Consider the following 21,712-nt stretch of genomic DNA (forward strand, 5'->3'; position numbering starts at 1 on the left):
TCTTCGGTGTGTTCCAGATAACTGCAGATATATGTATGTTCCCCCATTCGAGTAGCATACTGAGCCATTGCCAGTTGGCCCATTAAAATTTGAATACATCATTTCTGCTGATACATAAAGGTAATCATCCATGCGGGCTCAGGACGTAAATTGTCCCTGTGGGAGAAAATTTGTATTTGTATGTTTCTTATCGTCGGTAATACAATTGTGAGAATATATAGGCTCAATAGGTATCATGTTTGAATCTATGAATGCGTTGCGAGCTCAAATCTAATATGATAATTTTACCAAGAAACTATGTCACAAGTGTACTTAGTCGTGCAACAACTGGGCTAAAATTGAAATTGAAATCCCCGAACAGAAATACAGCACAACGTGAGCGATCCTTAATTTCTTTTAGTTGGCCTACAGTAATCGTACTCCTTGAAATTAACCACCTGCAAACAATTTCGAAATATATGCAATCAATTTAACTCTCTATCTACAAACATTACTGCACCGCTTCAGGCGATAGGTTCTATCACACTCCAGCACTACCAAAACAGTTTCCCGCAGCTCCCGCCCCTCCCTATCTTCTTGTCAAGGGTAGCACAACCGTGCATTGTGCTGAATTACGTTCGTTTAAGCTCATCATACTCTAGATTTACTAAATTGGAAGATTACCCTCAACCATTTATGATGAAAGTGACACACGGTTCGCCAGTCTTGCAGTGATCATCTCGAGGCTAATACGTGGTCAGATTTGAGCTCTTGCAAGCTTGCAGCCGCCGTCGTCGTCGCGAATGTCGTGAAGTTCGACCATTTGATCCGTCTTAGTCTGCTACTAACCGTGCGTGGAGTGAAACGTTTTCGGCTCGTAGTACGTTGTTGCGGTGTGTCGCGTGCGCATTCTGACTTGCAGGTAATAAGGATAAATAATTCAGCTGGATTAGTGCAGGATATCTGCCGACAGGTGCTGGATAATGTGTGACGATTGAGCTGTCCATGTGGTTTAGCTTGGCCGGGAAAATCGTATTGATCATCAAATGTGACTAATTATGGATCGTGTTCGGGATATGAGTGCAATTGCTACTTAGAAGAATCAAGGTTTTAAGTTCTTCAGGATGACCGTGAATACAACTGTTTTCGTATGCTTGCAGTATTTGATAAGCCCGTGAACTTGGTTGGTGCTAAAATATTGCCGTCAATTTTTGGGAGACACATTGTTTGTATTTGTATTTAAAATTTGTGTTCATCTGACACTAAACAACTAAAAATAATTAACCTAATGTAACAGCAAACTGTGACGAAATTGTGATGAATTATAATTGAGGTCAAAGTGCTCGGCAAGCTCGTTGAAGCGACGAACCATCGCTAAAATCAGACTATTAGCAGCGTAGTTGGTGTTTCGCATTTCGATGTGTAGTAATGTCCGAGGGCGAAGAACACGGGTTGGGGCGTAGAGGTTGATTTATCCAAGGATATCGGGAACATCATACTCAGACAACAGAAGCTTTGATATGAAAATGGCCTGCAAAGTATGTCTACGTTCTTGCAAAGTATGTAGTCCTAATAGTCTGCAACGGTTCTCATATGGCGGCAGGTGCAACGGATCATTCCAAGGCAATTGACGTAAAGCATATCGTATAAATTTGCGCGGGACAGATTCAATCCTTTCACTCCACGTTGCATGATAAGGGCACCAGACGATGTTTGCAAATTCCAACTGCGAGCGCGCCAGTGAGCAACATAAAGCCTTGAAACACAGAAGATCCCGGAATTCGCTGGAAATTTTGAACATAAAACCTAGAAGTCGATTTGCTTTGTCGATAGTCGCTGACAGGTGATTGGTATAAGTTAGTCACTAATTTGCACGACGCAGTCGCGGTGGACAAGGTAGGATCGAGGCCAGTGGCAGAATCTCGAGGTACACCCTAGTTTATCAAGCTTTGCAAGCAGTATCTCATGGTTAACTATGTCGAAGGCGGCCTTAAGATCTGTGTAGAACGCGTTCACCTGGATTTTCCTGGATATGTTTTCAATGCAAAACGATGTGGAGCTAACTAAATTCGTCTCTACCGATCGACCAGGGAAGAATCCGTGCTGACAAGGGCTTATGTAATGTTTACTAGCAAAAAACAGCACCTCGTTGATAAGCGATTCGAAGATTTTTGACTCAACTCTCAACGAAGTGATTCCCCGGTAGTTCACGATGTTGCTTTTGTCATTTTTCTTGTGTACCTGAAACATAACTGACAACTTCCAATCATCGGGAAATTTTTGCTGCTGAAGCGACACATTAAAAAGGTGCGTCAGTGGCATCGCTAAGATATCGGAACATTTTTTCAGAACAGCAGACGGCATAGCACTTTGTCCTGGAGCATAAGACGATTTTGTTTTCCGTATTGCAGAGAGAACCGATTGTACTGAAATAGTGAATACATCCATATCCACTGCACCAATGGGAACATCACGGGTCGCGTTTTCGAGCTCGATGGCAGATGGCACATCAGTCGTGAAGACACTTGAGAAGTAGCTGGCAAATAGTGAGCATTTTCCGCCGTTGTAGTCGCTACCTCGCCATTGTAGACCATCCTAGACGGAAGACCCGTTTCCTTTCTCTTCGTTTTAACAAAAGCCCAGAATCCCTTCGGATTTCGTCGTAAGTTTTGTTGGATGCGGTTCACATATCCTTTGTACAGCAATTTATTGAAACAGCGGTATTCATTACTGGCGAGTGCGAAAAAGCGCTTGAGTATAGGGCATCGACGATTCGTGTACGCACGTAGGGCGTTGACACGGATGCGTTTCAGATTCCGAAGCATGGCTTTAGACCAGGGAGGCTTCTTGGGAGGTTGATATTCTGGCACGGATTTTGCAACACAGTCAATGAGTAATCGGTTATAGAGATCGACTGCAGCATTTACATCAATTTGATCAAGTAGTACACTCCAGTCAATCAGCGATAGGGTGCGACATAGTGCTGCTAAATATGTTTTGCGAAAATTACGACGATTCACAGCTAAAGCTTCTTCATATTGTGGTGAATTAATGATGGAAATGGATATTTCTAATGCGGGATGATAGTTATCCAAAGGAACGATCACACTGGAAGCTTCACTAACAGAACACTCAGGCCAAGCATTCTCACTGTCGAACACAAGGTCAAGAAAGCGGGATTGATGGATGGAAATCGTGCTTACTTGATTTAGTCCGTGAAAAGCCATCCCGTCCAGAAGTAGGCGGCTGGCAGGATTTGTTGTCGATAATAACGAGTTAGGGTAAGCGTATTTACGTCCAGAAGAAACCCACATCAGTCCTGGTTGGTTGAAATCACCAAGAACTATTATCACATCGTTTGCATCAGCCTGAGAAGAAGCGTGTTCTATAGAGTCTAGATGGAGCTGCGTAATAGTGCAGTCAAGTCGCTTTTCTGGAGGAATGTAAACAGCTCCAATAAAGTAGTTCTTCGTCTGCGTAGTAATCTTCGTCCAAACAGCTTCAATGCTTGATGAACTATCCACACCAAATTCACAGGAGGCTAGTGCGGAAGAAACAGCGATCAAAACTCCCCCGCCGCGACCATGAACACTGTTATGTGCGCTTCGATCCGCACGATAAACCGCATAAGAATCCCCGAAGAGCTCCATCGATGTAATACGATCATTAAGCCAAGTTTCCGTCAGAACGTAAATATCGTAGTCGCCGTCAAGAGCAGCCAAGTACAAGTCCTCGATTTTCGTCCTTAGCCCTCTGACGATTTGGTAGTATAGCCGCAAATCGTCAGCGCCACGTGACAATCGTGCCGACATGTTGAAAGGACGTGATGGCATGCTAGAAACCAAAAGGTTTTCAGGGAGCAGATCGTCATTTAAAGCAAAATACTCGCCTGAGAAGGGAGTTCGGAAGACCCCCTCAGGACCTCCGAACGCAAGGCCGGGACGACTGAGCTGGTCGTTGGCTGGTAGCACAACTGCGTCGGAGCGCTCGGGGGCTTCCGTAGTACGGTATAACAGGCGTCCCGGTGAAGGCAGCGCTGCGTGCATTAGTTTGTGCAGTCCCGGCGATAGTGATATAATACCACCGCGAGCGTATATAAGATCAACAAAGTTGCCTGAGAGAATGTTCTGGAAGACCAATCCATCACCGAAATCGGGCTATGTAAATGCTGCGCGACGAGTTGATGAACTGATTCCGGAGGACTAGGGGCTTCCACGATGTCCTAGTGACATGCGTCCCGATGGTGGTTGAATTATTCCGTCATAGCTGATTGAACTGATGATGGTGAAGCAGGCTGATGAGTATCGGCCTGAACTGGCGACTGATCTGGCTGCGGATAGAGGGGTTTCCAAAAATTTCCAGCTTATGCGGTGCGATTGTTCTTGAATTCGCGGAAAAGAATTCCTTCGGGCCATGTTGAAACAGATAGAGCTCGCACCTTGAGCTCAGGTTTGATTCCAACTTTAAACAAGATGAAATTCATTATGCTTACGTCACGATCATTTGCAACAAGTCTAACGACTTCCACGTCATCGGTAATAAGACGCTGTTTCGCCAGAATGGAAATTTGGTCAACAGATACATCGCGTACAATACGCGAGAGGTAAAGCCAAAACTTTAATGTACGATCACCAAATCACCACTGTTGTCGAATTAGAATTTATAAAAGCCGTAAAATTCGAACGAATCTCCAACTTCAACTCAGTTAGGATTTCACCCTTAAGTTGTTCGACAATTTGGTTGTGTGCACCTAACACCTCTTCCTGTCCAACCTCATAGGCAGCTCTTGCAGCTTGTCGATGACGCTTATCGGACATCAGATTAGTGCAGGATTTGCATAGCCAAAATATCTGCTTATTATTTAATACATCGTCAAAGCAGTTTTCGGCAATTCCGCTGCATTTGGGATGAAAGGTAGCATTGCAAAATCCACGACAGGAGATGTGCGTTCCCGAAATGTCATTTGCACACGAGTGGCACAGCAGCGTATTCATTTTCATTCAATCACACCACACACCGCACAAAGCCGAACTGTTGTGATTGCACGATTCTACGAACAATTCCGTTCCACAACCTTCTGCTGTCTCGTAAATTTTTTATGTTTATCAGGCCAGTCTTCTGGTGTGCAGGATGTCAGTTCGATAATCATTGAGTTGGATAAGAAGATGGAACAATTCGCTTCCATTTCTGAATCTCTCACTGATGCCCGAAAAAACATCGATGCACAGATAAACATCGCAGTGGAATACGGAATAGAAAAACTGATCAGGTCTTACAACAACTCTCTCTAGTAAATTGGCTAGCTGGGAAAACAGTGTTGCCAAAAAGTTGGAAGATTTTCCGCCCCGTTAACATGTTGCACACATTAGAGAAAATTTTAGAACTTGTTGTTAAAGGCCAGCTGATGAGTTATTTGAATAATAATAATTTGCTAATTCCGGAGCAATCGGGATACCGAGAGGGACACTCTTGCGAAACCGCTTTGAATCTAGTGTTAGCAAAATGGAAAGAGAAAATCGAGGTTAAAGAGACTATTTTTGCTGTATTTTTGGATCTGAAACGCGCTTTTGAGACAATTTTGAAACCTTTACTTTTGAAAACTTTAGAGCGATTTCGTATCGAAAGGATAGCACATAAGTGGTTTGAAAACTATTTATGTGATAGAACTCAGAAAACTAGTTTCAACGTTATGCTATATTTCACCCTAAGGAGGAAAATTTGGTAAAAACCAAAATTTCTCACTAGGGTGAAAATTTGTTTCAACAATTTCCTATCTAGTCCTCTCGACATTCCTCTTGGAGTGCAAGGTAGTGTCTTAGGTCCTATTTTATTTATTATGTATATAAATGACATGAGGCGAGTTTTACGAATTGTGACTTAAATTTGGTTGCTGACGACATTTTTATGGGAAATTTAAGTCTGCTAATAACCAATGAAAATAAGCACTTGCTAGTTTGAATCCGATGAATATGGCGAAAGCTATTAATTTTTTTTGCAACATGGCAATTTTTGTATTACTCTGGGTCAATATATTGAACCGTCTCGATTCCAATTTTTTCTAGGGCTTGTGCAGTAATATATGAGGGACTCTCTGTCAGAATTCTGTTAAACAAGTAAATGATAGAATTGTGAAAGAATTTCATGTGGGGTAATATTCGAACTCGTTTATCCAAATGATTAAAGACTTCTGATAACAATAATTTCAGACTCGATGAAATTATAAGTCATCGAATGATTGGTATGCAATACTGCGTGTAATATTTACAAGTGTATTACATAAAGTAACACTCTTATAATACAAAATTGTAAATTAAACCCCCACGTTATAAAATTCGTATTTTGAAACGCTAGCTGCGCAACTGGGTTTTGTACAATGTTAATACAAACTATACGAATCCGTAAAAATATGTGATACGTCAAGTATTATAAAATTAACAATTTGGAAAACTTTTAATTTGTGTTCCTTTCTAGAGCAACCAGTAGTTCGTGTTTTGACATTATGTAGAACATCGAACAAGACCTATTTTAGGTTTAAAATCTCAAATTCTGAACTTAAGAATGATTTTAAGAACGTAGAATACTTTGTAATTGCACTTAGATGATTTACGCAATATATTGTAATATGTTGAAGTTTTGTGAACCAGTACAGTAAAATCGGTACATCGTAGAAGCCAATGTGAATCCAATATAATTTTAAATTATAAACTTCTAGACGTTTTAATAACGTAAAATAAATTGCTAGTAGAACAAAACGTAACGAAATAGGTGGTTAAGTCATCATTTGTGAAGCTATTGCCCGAATTCAGCATTTTGCACCGCCATAAGCTTCCAATGTGTGTATCAAGGCATTGTGTAGCGTGCAGTTTACAACGTATTTTGTACATATACGATTCTGTATGATACATGTAAATATTATGCGTATTTCTTAATCCCAAATGTTTTATGACATTACTCCACTGAGCCTGAAATTATTGTTATCAGAAGTCTTTAGTCATTTGGATAATATTACCTCACATTAAATTCTTTCAAAATTCTTCCATTTAACAGAATTCTGACAGAGAGTCCCTCATATATTATTAAACAAGCCCTAGAAAAAATTGGAATCAAGAAGGTTCAAAAAGTTGACCCAGAGAAGCACAAAAATTGCCATTTCACAAAAAATTGAAAAACTTTCGCAATTTTCATCGGATTCAAACTAACAAGTGCTTATTTTCATTGGTTTTTGTCGAAGACGGTAACTAACTACGAGTTTAAAAACAAATAGTTCTAACGATTTTAAAACTTATGGTTCAACCCAAATGCAGGAATTTATTATTTTTTCGAGCACTGCCAGTGCACCACCAAAAAAGGAACTCAAAAAGTGCTGTGCTGAAAATGTCATATGTTGAGCCACTCCAGTGTGTAGTAGAACAATTGATAAAAAAATGGGGTCTCAGACCACCCTAGTAACAATGAAAGTTTTGTGGCACTCTTGAAGCTCTTCATAAAACTTAATATGTACTTGTAGTGTGCTATAAAACCAGAATTGTTAATTGGGCAGCAATGGTTCACGGGTTATACTCTACAATAGTCATATGCCTCGCTAGTTTGGTGACCTAAAACAAAAGAAACATCAACTCTAAACAGCTAGGTAAATTTCAAAGGCTTGCTTGTGAAGCGATAAACGGTGCCATCCGGATCAGAAGGGCATAACTGATTTATAACACCTGGAGTTATTTATTTCAAAAAATATTTTGAAACAGAAACTCTTATAAATCCGGCTGGTTAGTTGTTAAAATAACAAAAAATAAAACAAAAACCTGGCTAATGATAACAAAATTGTAACAAAATTTGATATGATTTTATCAAAGTTAAAACTAAATGAGATATAATTTTTTTTTGAAAAGTATATACGTCCACTGTGAGAGAGCTATATAAGATATAATTATCTAATGACAGTGACCTAGTAACAAACGATGAATTCATTAATTGATGGTCTCATAATAGATTATGCTATAATTTTGATAGTATAGAAAACTGTCCGCAATCCACTTTCAATTCTGTTATCTAAATATAACTCCAGTTGTTATAAATATCAACCATAGTTATAATAGTGTTATTGTTTTGTTTGTTATGCTCTTCTGATCGGGATGCGAAGTAATCCATCGGAAACATGAGATACAATGTTGTATCTCCTTCCGCTACTTCAGGTGATACAACTTGAGGCGGAAAAAAATGCACTTGTTCACGTTTTAATGACGTAACATAAATTGTTAGTACAGTAGGATTCCGTTTTTGGCAACAATTTTATTTTTTTCAGTTGCCAAAACCGGAACCGTATCAAAAATGGAACCTTATTTTTAAAGTTTGGATTTTCAATTTACGACTTCAAAAATGTTTCAAGGATTTTTAATCATATGTGAAATGAAATGAGATGAAAGAAAAAATAAACAAATGCAATTTTATTCATGATTTTATCAAATTCAGACGTCGTACAGTGGGGCAAGTTTTCGACGCTCAAAACCTCTACCGCCCTGGGTATATATCCTGGAGGATTAGTGTCTTTAGCAAAGCATCTTAGATGGAAATGATCATTATTTTGACAACTTTGGTTTTAATCTAGATAAGTAGAAACTGATCTAGATCAGTTCTATCTTTTGATAGAGGTGTTCTATCAAAAAACTTTCTTCGGCAAAGTTGTTTGCTTTGATATTTCTAACACATGTACTGAAGACATTTATACTTTATAACCTAGGTAGATGGCGCTACATGACATTTAAAAAAAATACTCGAGAAAATGAATTTTAACATTTGTTTATGAAAAATATACCTAGAAATAAATGTTTTATTCCTATATTTCCGAAAATATACAATAATAAAAATAAAGTGATAAAATGTTATCATGACATTTTAAGGTTGTTTTCATCAAAAATATTAAAAAAATATGTTCCACAAAATTTGTAATAACCCAGGAAGCGGCAGATGGCGGCTGCTGGAATTTTTAACTTTATAACCACGAAGAGAAAAAAGTGGGGCAAGGTGGGCCTTTTGCAGACAAATGAAATGAGGAATAGTTAGTAGTAGTTCCTACTTCGCTAGGGAATTTTTGAGTAAACTAAAATATATGCAAATATTTTCTTGTTTTCGAATTCAAATGTAATATTTCGAACTGAGAATAAATTTATCAAGTAATTTATAAAGTAATCTTATTTAAATCACTGCTGTGTCTAGTCCTTTCTGCAGTTTTCCGAATTGTAGTTCAGTCATAAGGCTGTGCTTATTCTTTGCAAGAAACGTGTATCAGTCAGTTGTCAAAATAATGTTCATTTTCATCCAAGATACTTTTCCGAAGACACAAATCCTTCAGGATACATACCTAGGGCGCTAGAGGATTTGAGCGTCGAAAGTAGCATTCTTCCCACTGTGCCGTCATGTAGAATTCCCACAATCTTCGCGCACTTCTCGAGTGCAATTCGTCTCATTACGAATATGTAAAATAGCTTTTAATTAGAATCGCTTTTCTTCGGCCCACTGAACGTCAAAACTTGAACAATTCATTGAATGGTAGAATTGATTTCGCTCCTGGGGCTGTTATGACTTCTTTCTGAAAATATTGAACAATTTTGTTAAAAAAACACAGCTCTTTTAAAAAATAATAAATTTATTGCTTCTCCATAACTAACCCTTCGTTGATATTTCAAATGGAATTGATAGATTGAAAATCGAACTGCAATGCTTGAAGATATTTAGGTTTGAAGAAAACCATTTTTGTTGTAAAAATCACTTGCAACTTGTCCATATTATACGGGAAAGTCGTCGGTTGCCGGCACTGGTCGGTTGTCGGCACCCCTATGTAGCTTTTGACAGAAACCAGATATGGACATTCTGATAAATATTATTTGTGTTATATATTAGCGCGTTTTGTGCCGATTGCTGAAGCAGACTCGAATGTTCTGTTCTACAACCAATATATTTTTTGAGCAAGTGAAACTCTACTCAAAAGTTTTTTTTGATTTGCTTAGTGTTACAGAAAGAAGTAAATCGATCGAAAAAGTATGCGCATTGAATATTTACGATGTGAGTTTATTCTATTTTGTGTTTCAACGTTGAATGGCGCCTAAATGTTCGCCACAAGTTTTCTTTTGATCAGTTTTCAAAAGGGTTACTAAAATCGGTTGTCGGCACCCAAACATGATCGGTTGTCGGCACCCAATTTTTTGTGGCAAATGCTCTCAATAACCTAATCAATATGGGTATTTTGGAACGGGCTTTACGAATAGATACCAGAGATCGATCTTTGGCACCATTCTGAAAACCAGGAAGGCGATTTCCGGTTTAGCGTTTTACATTTACATGAAGAAAGCCCACCGGTCGTGTTTTCACCGCTAGGTAGCACCGTATATACCAGATTGTCACGACCAGATAATTTGTGTGGGGCGCTCGGGGTTACCCTGTAGTCCCCCTCCCGTTTTGACTGAGTTCTATCTGATCTGTCTGAAGCATTGGTAAAAAACTGGAGTGCCTGAAACTAACTCAATGGCAGTGAATGCGACCCGTCAGTGCATTAGCAGTGCGTAATATTCGCACTAGTTTTTACATACACATATTGTGGTTCTGATGAAGAATGATGTTCATAATGCCTTTGATGGGTATTGAACTGAATAAATTTCCTTTTCCCTTTGAATCGTGATGATCATCATTCATATTTTTCCATTTTTAGTAAATTTGTTTTAGGGTGCCGACAACCGACCACATTTTTCAAAATGGTAAACAGTTATCATTTCACTAAATTGTTAATAACTTTTTTTAAGTTGACAAATGAAATTTAATTCTTTGATAAGTTATTGGCTAAGGCCTCTAGCTTTCTATTAGTACGCTTATTCCCATATATTGTTTAATTGGAGTGATGTTGTGAGCCAAAAACAAAAGTGTTCCGACAACCGAACACATTCCCCTACATAAATAATGCATCCCTACACTTATTGTAATGATTAAATAAAACACATATAGTGTAAAATATAGGTAACCCTTAAATACATAACACTGTTTTAAAACAACATTGCGAAAAACATCTCAAAATTATCACAGTAATGTATTGAAGCTATGAGACAATTTTCACAATATTAAAAATAAATTGGTTTGCGCCTTTGAGGGTTAATATGACTCCCATGTTTGGAAATGAAGTCAAATGTGATATAAATTGGTACAAAAAATATCTTTTGCGAATTTCTAAAAGACTTGTTATGACCAACAAAAATGTTGCCAAAAACGGAACCCATTTGTTGCCAAAATCGGAGTGTGCCAAAAAGGGAGCATGCCAAAAACGGAACGTGCTAAAAACGGAATCTTACTGTAGAATATAATATGACGAAATAGTGCGATGAGCACCATTCGTGAAGCTTGCGCTGTCATAAGTTTCCAATATGTATTTCAGGGTGTTATGAAGAGTGCAGTTTACAACACATTTTGTACATATACCATTCTTTATGATATATACAAATATTATTAAACCAATTTTTTGATGACTTGTCACTTTACTGAGCGTGAAATTATTGTTATCAGAAGCTTGAAACATTTCATTAAACTAAGTCAAAGACTCAAGATCAATTTCTCTCAAAATTCTTCATTTTATTTGTTCAAGGGGGATAAGGGTTTCAGCGTAAAAAACACTTTTTTGCAAATTTGTTTTAGAAATTTTAATAAAGCGAATTGATTGAAACTTTTTTTGCAAAAATTTCGACAAGCGACTCAGTGACGAAGCTTTTTTTAGAACGTCTCTGGGAAAACACGATTAGCGGTGTTATTTACCATTCAAAAACTACTTAAATGATTTATTTCAAACTTTGCATACACTTTCTATGTGAATAATACCTAACCCCTACCCTGAGTTTTTAAGATAATTTTTCAATTGATGGGGGTTTTTACTCATTTAGTCGGTGTTAAGTCAGGCCGGACTAAATCGCAAAACTTCAAAAAATGAGATGATGATAGCACTGGATAAAGCATTTCGTCAGCAATATTCGGCTTTTGCAAGATTTGAAATATGTAACAATAAACAAGAATTATGGCAAAAATAATATTCCAATTAAAATGTAAAGGATACTACGATTCAAACTTTAAACTCATTTTCTCGAAATCAATATTTCGTCACAAAGTTCGGTCCTAATTAACACCGACCATTTGAAATAAAAATTACCATTTTCACGCAAAATTCCGCCATATTATAAGTAAAAAACCCCTTAGGTATTTTTTTACAAAGAATGTGTATGTAAAGTTTGAAATAAATTGGATAAGTAGTTTTTGAATGGCAGTTAACACCGCAAAAAGTAATTTTTCAGAAACGTTCTACAGAAAGCTTCGTCTCTGAGTCGCTTTTCGAAAATTTTGCATGGAAAAATTACAAAATGATATTGAAATGGTAGGGTGATGAGCCCATTTTTGCCATGTTTCTATTATCACCCTACCCATTTGAAGACGTTGGTTAGAGTATCGTCTGCCACCTTTGTTCAACGCATTGAGTCAAATGGGAGCGCAACAATAGGGGCACTCGATTCGAGTTTTCGTTGCGCTCACACACGAGAATATCACTGTTTTCAGCACATTTGTGTTATTATATTGGTTCTTAACAACGAAGTAAAGGTGTTGATGTCAATTTTTACGCATTCCATTGATTATAGGCCGAGAAATTAATGAATTAGTGAGGCACCCTGCTTAGTATGGTGAAAATAGGCACTTTACCCTACATTATAATCAACAAAAGTTTTGATAAATTCCCTTCACCCAAACATCCAAAAAAACGCGAAAAAATCAATATTATTTCGTCAAAAGGGCGAAATTGTTTTTTGTAAACAAACTTGTTTCGCTCATTTGTCTGCTGCAGAGTGGAATTTCATGAAAAATATGCGTTAATGTAATTTTTTACCCTTCGTAGAAGTAATTTCAATTGTTTTCTGCTTCGAAATTATAGTAAATTAAGAGAAACCATCAAAATAAAATTTTGTTTACAAATCTTATTCGCCCTTTTGCAAATTTAATATGGAAATGTTTTTGCGCTGAACCCTCCCCCCCTCCTTCACAGAATTCTAACACAAAATGCCTCATATATTATGAAACAAGCCCTAGACCAAAACAGACTCCTAGAAACTCTAAATTTTTCATTCGAAAATAAATTGAATAACTTTCAGAATTTTCATCCGATTTAAACTAAAAAGCACATATTTTCATTGGTTTTTAGCAAACTTTAGGATTTCGTAAAATACACTTGTTAAAATCTACAAAATATTGATCAAATGCTCCTTGTTCTTTAAAAAATAAGAAAATAGTTCAACCACCTCGTAAACAACGTCAGAGCCATTAGTCGCACTAAAGCAAAATGTTCTAACATGTTCATTTTCCTCAATTTTAATATAGTAATATTCCATATAGGTCTACTATAACCGAAGATATTTTTTATTGCATAACTCCAAAACTGCTCCACTGTAAATTTTTCGGATTTCATGTTCGGATTCAGCACATTGAAATCGCCCACCAATATTTCAAAATATTTCAAAGTAACAAAATATTTGACTGTCTTTTTTACCGATTAATGGATTAATTTAAATAGGCTATGAGAATTGCATTAATAGATTCTAGCCTGACTGGAAGAAAGCTAATTTAATTAAAATAATTTTGTTTGATACTTCACCTCAAAATTTCTAAGGCAAAGAGTTACGAAATGCTAATGGGACGTGAAAGGGATAATCCATAAATCTAGCACTAGATCATTCATGTTATGTAACGAACTGTATGTCATTGTCACAAAAGATGGATAAATATAAAAATTGCACTGTCGTAAACAACTTTGAGGAAACCAGGCGCCCACTTCGATTTGTCCTTCGCCAGCTAGTGCTGCACTAATGGCATATTCGTTTTTGACAGTGCACTACACCGGTGTAGTCGGTGTTACACTCATTCAAACTTGGGTGTAATCAGTCTATCTCTTTCTTTGCACTACACCGGTGTAGCACCAAGAAAAAACGAAAACGTCATAAGATAGCTAAACAACACCCAGCCAGGCTCGGATAAAACACGTACCCTAGTTCGCAAAATTATAATATGGAATGATGAACCCCAACCTTTCTCGGCATAACAGTGAACTAGGAGTATTTTTCGTATTTTCGTCACACATTATCTAGTCCCAGCTGCTTTGTGCAATAGAATTCGAACTTCCACGCGCACAAAATGGTAATTCACCCCATTTTCTCACCCTTCTCTAAAAACCTTCGTTTTTTTCGGGTGTTTTTCCTACAGCAACTTACGGCATCCAGTGGAACGCAATTGATACCCTCCCAAGCGAAGAAACACCCTCAGCAAAATGCCAAAGAAAGTGGAGGAACCCTTCGACCAGTTTCAGCAATACTACCGCACCCCGAGCAACCGGACGGCACTGGATAGCTGCAAACTGTTTCTATGGAACCCGTCCGAGGGAGCAATTTTCGGCAGAACGCCGGCTAGTTGGTGTAAGTACACATGTTCTATTATGTTATTATTTGGGGGTACTTAAGGTAGATTCATTCCAAGGAATGCAACAGGGTATTATAGCTGCTAAGCCAAAATACTTTACCGATGACGGGCTTAAAATACGATACGAATCCATTAAAAACCTGTTTTAATCCACCTAGAGGTGCAATTGTGCCTTTCTCATTTTTCCAAACTATGATTTAAAAGCTGGTTCGTACAATATAACTTTATGGAAATGTCTTTCATTCTTATTACACTTGGTAAGTATATATAAGAGCACCTTTTTGCATTCATCGCGGTATCGGTTTGAATCGGAGTTTTCTATGTGATCGACCTCCACAACCCGTACCTTCGGTGCTGGAAGTCGGATGGAGATGGAATTTAATATCAGTTTCTGGGGACGTAACACCTTTCATTTGAGACTAAGTTGAGCAAATCTAGCCATTTTCGAGAAACCAATATAACCGCTATTCTGACTTTGGATGCTTCCGGATTCGTCGATGGTGGCCAGTGTGGCCAAAGAGACTTTGAATGACTGTTGGGGACCTAGATCTACAAATTCAACAGTTGTGTTTACATTTTGGAAAAAAATCACCTTATTACATTCATCGCAGAATTCGTTAGAATCGGGATTTGCTGCGTGATCGTACGTATCACCCTGTAATTCAGGAACCAGAACTCGGATCCACACAAAATTCAACAGCAGCTGATGGACCTTTTATTTAAAATTAAGTTTGTCAAAATCGGTTCAGAAAATTCCGAGAAACCGATTTGGAAAAATCAACAAATTTTGTTTTGTAACCATACTCTTCAACTCGTAATCCGGAACAAGATGTCGGTTGAAAATGAAATTCAATAGCAACCTATGGGAATATTATACCTTTCATTTGTATCTTAGTTTGTAAAAATCGGTTCAGCCATCTCCGAGTAACCGATGTGGACATTTTGTTAACAAATCCGCACATACACACACATATACACACATACACATACACACATACACACATACATACACACAGATATTTTTCGATCTCGGCGAACTGAGTCGAATGTTATATGAGACTCGGCCCTCCGGGCCTCGGTTAGAAAGTCGGTTTTTGGAGCAATTGCATAACCTTTCTATATCAGAAAGGCAAAAGAATAATATTTAATTAGCTTAATAAGCATGAGTTCAATGTTATCTTCATGTGATTATAATTTGTAAAGGTTGGTGGAATGCGTTTGAACGTGTAGGGAATGGGGGTTTAGTAGAGTGGGTGTGGAGGATGCGTCAGAAATCCTTCATCTTATTTCGGTATACGGGGTGGATGAAGGAAATCTGGGCGTGAGGGTGATCCAAGAAGAAGGGAGTGATGAAGGAGGGAGGTGTAAGGGCAAGGTGGGGAGGGAAGGAAGGGGCGGCTACGCAATACTCAACTGCATATTTTGCCTTCCATTTGAGACTTGGTTTGAGAAAATCGGTTCAGTCATCACCGATGAACCGATGTGACTTTAATTGTGGAATATGCCCGGAATTCCGGACTTCCGGAATCGTCGATAGTGGACAATATATGTCAAAGAATGTTTGATTGGCAATCAGTGATCTAGATCTGCGATTAGAAGTAATTTGGTGACCATTTCAATAGTTTTTAGCCTCTTAGGTATTACGATTGTACCGATTTATATGGGAAATTCCAGTGTTTCCTTACTAACACCCCTGTAACTCCGGAAGCAAGAGTCAGAACCGAATGAAATTCAGCAGCAGTCAATGGCATTACTGTATCTTTCATTTGAAATTAAGTTCGTAAAAATCGGTAGAGAATTCGTTGTGGAATTGGTGTGATATTAGCTTAGGAACTTGGCGGGTTCCCCGAGGGCGTCATGAACCGTCATAGGTGGCCAATGTGGTCAAAGCTGCTTCGATTGATCATTAGTGATCCAGACCCGCAAACTAGAGTAATGTTACATCAATTTTAATATGTTTTACATCATTTGAACATTATGGTGGTACCAGTTTATATGGGAATTTACTGTGTGACCGCACTCTTCAACCCGTAACTCCGGAACCGGAAGTCGGATCAACTAAAAATTCAATAGCAGCTTATGCGAGCGTTATACCTTTCAGATGAAACTAAGTTTGCGAAAATCGGTTCAGCCATCTCTGAGAAAATTGTGTGAGTTTAAATGACACACACACACACATACACACACACATACACACACATACATACACACACACAGACATTTGCCGATCTCGACGAACTGAATCGAATGGTGTATGATACTCGGCCCTCCGAGCCTCGGTTAAAAAGTCGATTTTTACAGTGATTGCATAGCCTTTCTTTATATGAGAAAGGCAAAAACATTCAAACTTCTTCCTCTTTCCATTTTTGTTCTTGGAGCTACATGAACTAACCGCCGACTGAACATTTCTTAATGTAATGCTAACAATCAATAAGCATACCGAATTTTGGGGTGCCTCAAACAAGTTCACTTCATCAATTCAAAACATGTTCCCACTATCAAATACAGAGGGCCGCTGTCCGTACAGAACAGAGCTTCATTCAGGCGCCATGCAGCCGCCATGCAATCCCCGTGCGATGAAAGTTCATTCCTTCATTCTGCTACGTTCATTCCTCTTTACCGTTAAAACGTGGTAGTATGCGCCACACGCGTTTCGGTGGAGCACCCACCTACCTGGGCAAGAATCTGTCTTGCCGTTTTATGCTACCTCTATCTGCCTTTGTCGGTATGTATTATGCGTTCGGCTGTTACACATGCGTAGCACAGCACCGCAGAGAAGAATAAAAACATATCCTTCTTATGCTAGTGTTTTGCTGCGTATGAAAAGGGGTTTCCACCTTCCGTAGTATTCGTTTCAATGAACACTGCGTACCACGAGTCTTATACAGGAATAGAAAGCGTTACGCCGATACGAGGGTAAAGGAAACTGGTTTTCCAACACGTATTTGTAACTGATAGCGCGAGTCTAAATAGGGTTGCCAGATTTCCACGATTAACAAATGGTGAGTAATCGACCCTTGATTCGCAATCGATAGCTAATCATAAGAATGATTGTGGATAACAGTTAGCAAGAAGGCAACCCTATTAATACACGCTGGCTGTATTGGTGTTCCCCTCGATGGTTGTAGCGACAAAGAAGAAAAGTTGCTTACTGGCAGAACGATCGTTGAAGCATCAACAATACATACAGTTTCTTCGCGATCGGAGACCTGTTTGGACGGTTTCGCGAATTGAGAACTCCCTTTGTAATAGAATATATCTTTAGTTGAGCTTTATTTTTGTCTTGTTATAAATACGAGTTCCTCTTCTTTTTTGTACGTCTTTCTCGCCCACCGAAAAGTGCATAGGGTTTTTCGGTCGTTATATTTGGTCGTCTCTCGTTTTTCGCGCCTGAGACAGAATACAGTGTGGAATTTTGAATATTAAAGTGATATATAATAGTGAGAAGCTGTCGTGACTCGGACTCGTGAGTGTGGTCTCGGAGTTCTAAATTTGGCCCAGAATTACTTAAAATTCAATTTCATTTACGTGCAAAACCATCCACCGTCGAGGCGACCGTGTCATTTCGCTCTAGAAAATCCGCACCCCGTCCGAGACCAGCTAAAGTGATTTGTTCGTGGCCTTGAAGTGTGTACTGTGGTGCTACGTGAAAAGAATCCAATTGCTCGTGAAAGTTTGTTATCCGTACGGCTTTTTCGTTTGAATCACTAGTTTTATCAGTAACTGAGAAAACCACCGCACTAAAATGTCCAAGCACGCCTCCCCACTCCACCAAGCCGAGGAAGAGCAGAAAGCAGTGTTTGCGCGAGAAAGGCCACCACCAATTCCATTTCGCAAGATCCTGTACAACTCCCACGAAGGAACCGTTCTCGGCCGTACCGCAGGATCATGGGGTAAGTGCCGGAGTCGTCTGTGACCCTGCAACTGTTGCAGTATTCTAGCCACGATTCAGAACTTTACGGTGGTGTTTGGCTTAGTGGCTTCAGTGCAGTTACCTGCCTTAAACGATCTGTCAAAATCGCGAGTACCAATGCTAGCGTGCATATTGCTCTGTTGTACACGTTGTACAAAGCAACATACTTGACCCGCTGTTAGTGTAGTGGTGAAAGGCGTGGAACTTATATATTTACATTTTTTACGAGTGGAATTTGGCAAACCTTTAGCAATCTATTACAATACCTCGCAGAAATGACGTTCTTTGAGGCCCAACGTGAGTCTATCGCCCGCACGAGATCGCTACAGGTGTTGGCACCCATTCCCGGGTGAGTCTAGACTCGGAGCTGGGCAATATTGCCCATTAAGATTCCATATTACAATTATGGGTTTTGAAGGGCACTATTTTTCGATCTAGCTGCTGAAAATTTTCTTCCGATTTTTCAAAAATAAAATAGAATGAGGGTTACGTTTAAGTGACGTAAAGTAAAAAATTCCGAAATTTTTGACTTAATTTTCAAGTGGGTGCCATAAACATGCAGAACTTCTTTGTGACTCTTCGATTGGCGCTCATCTCGGCACACAGGACAACCGGAACTTAAGTATCTTAGGATGTAGATTTGTCGAGCAAAGTGAAAAACTGGGTTCGAGGGTTATATGAGTCATCACAGCCTCGACTAACTTAGAATAATGGTATTTGTTCAATTTGAAGAGAAATTGTGGACAACCACAGTTGGCATGTTCTTAACCGAAGGTAGTCGCGAAACTTTTCAAGAGCAAACATTTGATGTTATCGCAAATGCGTGTGACGGTAGAGGCACCGATAGAGTTACCAAAACACATGAAGTATGCACAAAAATCGTAAAAAGTTTACGTAATATCCTCATTGGTTCACCTAACTCCGTGGTTCATATATCTCTACTCTCCCCAAATTTAAAATAATAGATTAAAGATAAATTTACCCATCACCGACGCCACTGAAATGAATTGGGTCATTAACCTTTTCATACCCAACTTTTGTCTCGTGCATGTAGGGTTTCAAACCTATTTTTCCTTGAAAATGTTAGGGTTAAGAAACACGAAAAGCCTTTTTCATAAAGATAGGTGCTTCGCTCGCTGTGCGTCCAATTGCGTGGAAAATGTAGCCAAAGACAGTTTAAATTGATAAGTTTTATCTATTTTCAATCATATTGCAACATAACGAAGATATATGAAAAATTCATTTTCCGTCGTCAACGTAAACTGTTCCTGGCAGCACTGCTCCATCGGAATCCAATCAGAATAATTGCAATAACTTCAGTTCTAGAGCTGGCCTTTGAAACTATTAATACTCAAATGAAAGGCAATAGTCACATTTATTAGCCTTAATTATTTTGTGAGCAAATTTTGCCTTATTCAAATGTTATAGCTGTTAAAAAACGTTGTTGTCAACAAACAACATGGGCATGAATGGGTTAAGACAGGTACTGTTTTTGATTATTCCTGATGCAGCTAATTTTAGAGATACGCAATCGAACTTTTTCACTTTTTCGTGCGCAAAAAAAACAAAAATTATGAAATTGAATTATTTGGACCACACCTTCCATTGAACTACCACGATCCTCGTGCTTTTGCTGGGATAACTGTCAAAATGCTAACATATGTGCCTAAATTCACTGTGAAAGAAGACTGATAGTGTCAAATGAGGACCTTTTTTACATTTTCGTAGAAATTACTTGAAAACTTTTTCTGAAGTTTTAAGTGTTGAAAATATTTATTGTAATATTTAGCAAGATGGGCTCCATCGGTGTAAGTATAAAAAAAAGAATTTTATTCTTAGTTTAATGACCCAATTTCTCATTAACCTTATGCCTCCTCAACAACCAGATTGTTACTGCTAATAGTAATAATAATGAGTCTACTTTCAACCTTCGACGACATTGGTCCCGGAACGGGTTAAAAAGCGAGCTTTAGAAGTCTTATACGAACTTTATTTATTTTAATTGTGAGCTTACCTTATGGCGTAGTCTTCCAGCGATCGTAGGCTTCAAACTATTAGAATTCGCCCTCCAGTGCGAGAAGTGGAGCTAGAATTGTAGTCCTGGTGTAATTCGAAAATCGAATCATACAAGATGGCTTTATCCACAAGAACAATATGAAATACTTCGTTGAATATGATAACGTTAAGGTCAGGATTTCCGTCTATATGGAAATATACAACAGACGGCTACATAGTCTACCTACGGGTACCTGATATAGCAAGGCTCAAGATAATGTCGCAATGCGGTGAAGTAGTATCCATTAAAAACAAACCCTTGAAGAATTTTTTTTCCCGACATTGCTAATGGTGTTCGGTTTGCTACAATACGACTAAACCCTTCGTCAACCTGTAAAAGGACACCTCCTGGTACGGACCATGCCACAGTGGAACAAATCTTAAAAATGTGGGACAAAAGCTATTTGTAGCCTTAGAAGTCATTTTAGAGCCTGCAGTTTTTCGTAGGATATGTTAATAATGTTATTCTGCAACTTTGTAAATAAGCAAATTTTTGATTGGTTTAAAGTAGAACAAAAACAAATCAAGAATTTTTTTCAGGGGATAGATATCTTCGGCAAAATTAAAGAAGATTATGTTATGAAAATTTTTGTCGAAGACACCACAGACAACTGACTTAATTTTCGAGACGAAATTGTTTTATTTTGATCTAAAAATTGTTTTATTATTTTAACATGTTAAAACCTCAATCGATTACTTTGATATGTTCTACAAACTTGTAGATGTCAATTAACTACACCATATTGCTGCAGGTGTCAATATTACAAAATCAATGTTTCGACTTCTAAAACTATTTTGCATGTAAATTTGCACTACTTGCATCAAATATTCCTGTTTTCATAGACACTTTTCAGCAGAATATTACTTAGAAACAGGATATAATTAGACTCATTGTTTGGAAGACCGATATACGACGGTTTATTACATAAAATGTATTTATTTTATTGTTAATTTATATACACTATAAGCACGCACCGACAAGTATGTAGAACATATTGAATAAATCAGTTACGATTACAACATCGGAAAGTTATGAGGTTAAACTGGAATATTCAACAAAATTGTTCAATATAATATATTCTACTACTTTTCTGAAGACTTCAACCATACGACCACAAAAGTCAAATTTTTCTTTTGTTCGGTTCAACCAATAGGGTTAGATTTACAAATGTATTCAAATGGGACAATACCTGTTTGAGGCCTTATATAGCGAACCTAGGTAAACCGAAAATCACAACGAAATTCCATAATTTAAATTTTTTTAGGTATGTGACATCTTCAGCA

At 38.2% G+C, this 21,712-nt stretch overlaps 1 protein-coding gene across 2 annotated transcripts in view; it reads left to right on the top strand.

Annotated features, from left to right (window-relative positions):
• The first annotated feature begins 724 nt into the window (after nt 1-724).
• LOC131682129 (sodium/potassium-transporting ATPase subunit beta-2-like) overlaps nt 725-21,712 on the top strand; it is an 81,130-nt gene continuing 60,142 nt past the window's right edge. Inside the window, exons 1-2 of one of the 2 annotated variants that reach the window (XM_058963365.1) lie at nt 725-901; nt 14,248-14,456. In XM_058963365.1, the coding sequence (XP_058819348.1) occupies nt 14,312-14,456 (145 nt within the window). In that variant the 5' untranslated portion in view covers nt 725-901; nt 14,248-14,311. Of the gene's footprint in view, nt 902-14,247; nt 14,457-17,638; nt 18,354-21,712 lie in introns of those variants that run through there. The other variant, XM_058963364.1, reaches the window with a different exon arrangement.

Source organism: Topomyia yanbarensis, chromosome 2, assembly GCF_030247195.1.
Source record: "Topomyia yanbarensis strain Yona2022 chromosome 2, ASM3024719v1, whole genome shotgun sequence".
Classification (NCBI taxonomy): domain Eukaryota; kingdom Metazoa; phylum Arthropoda; class Insecta; order Diptera; family Culicidae; genus Topomyia; species Topomyia yanbarensis.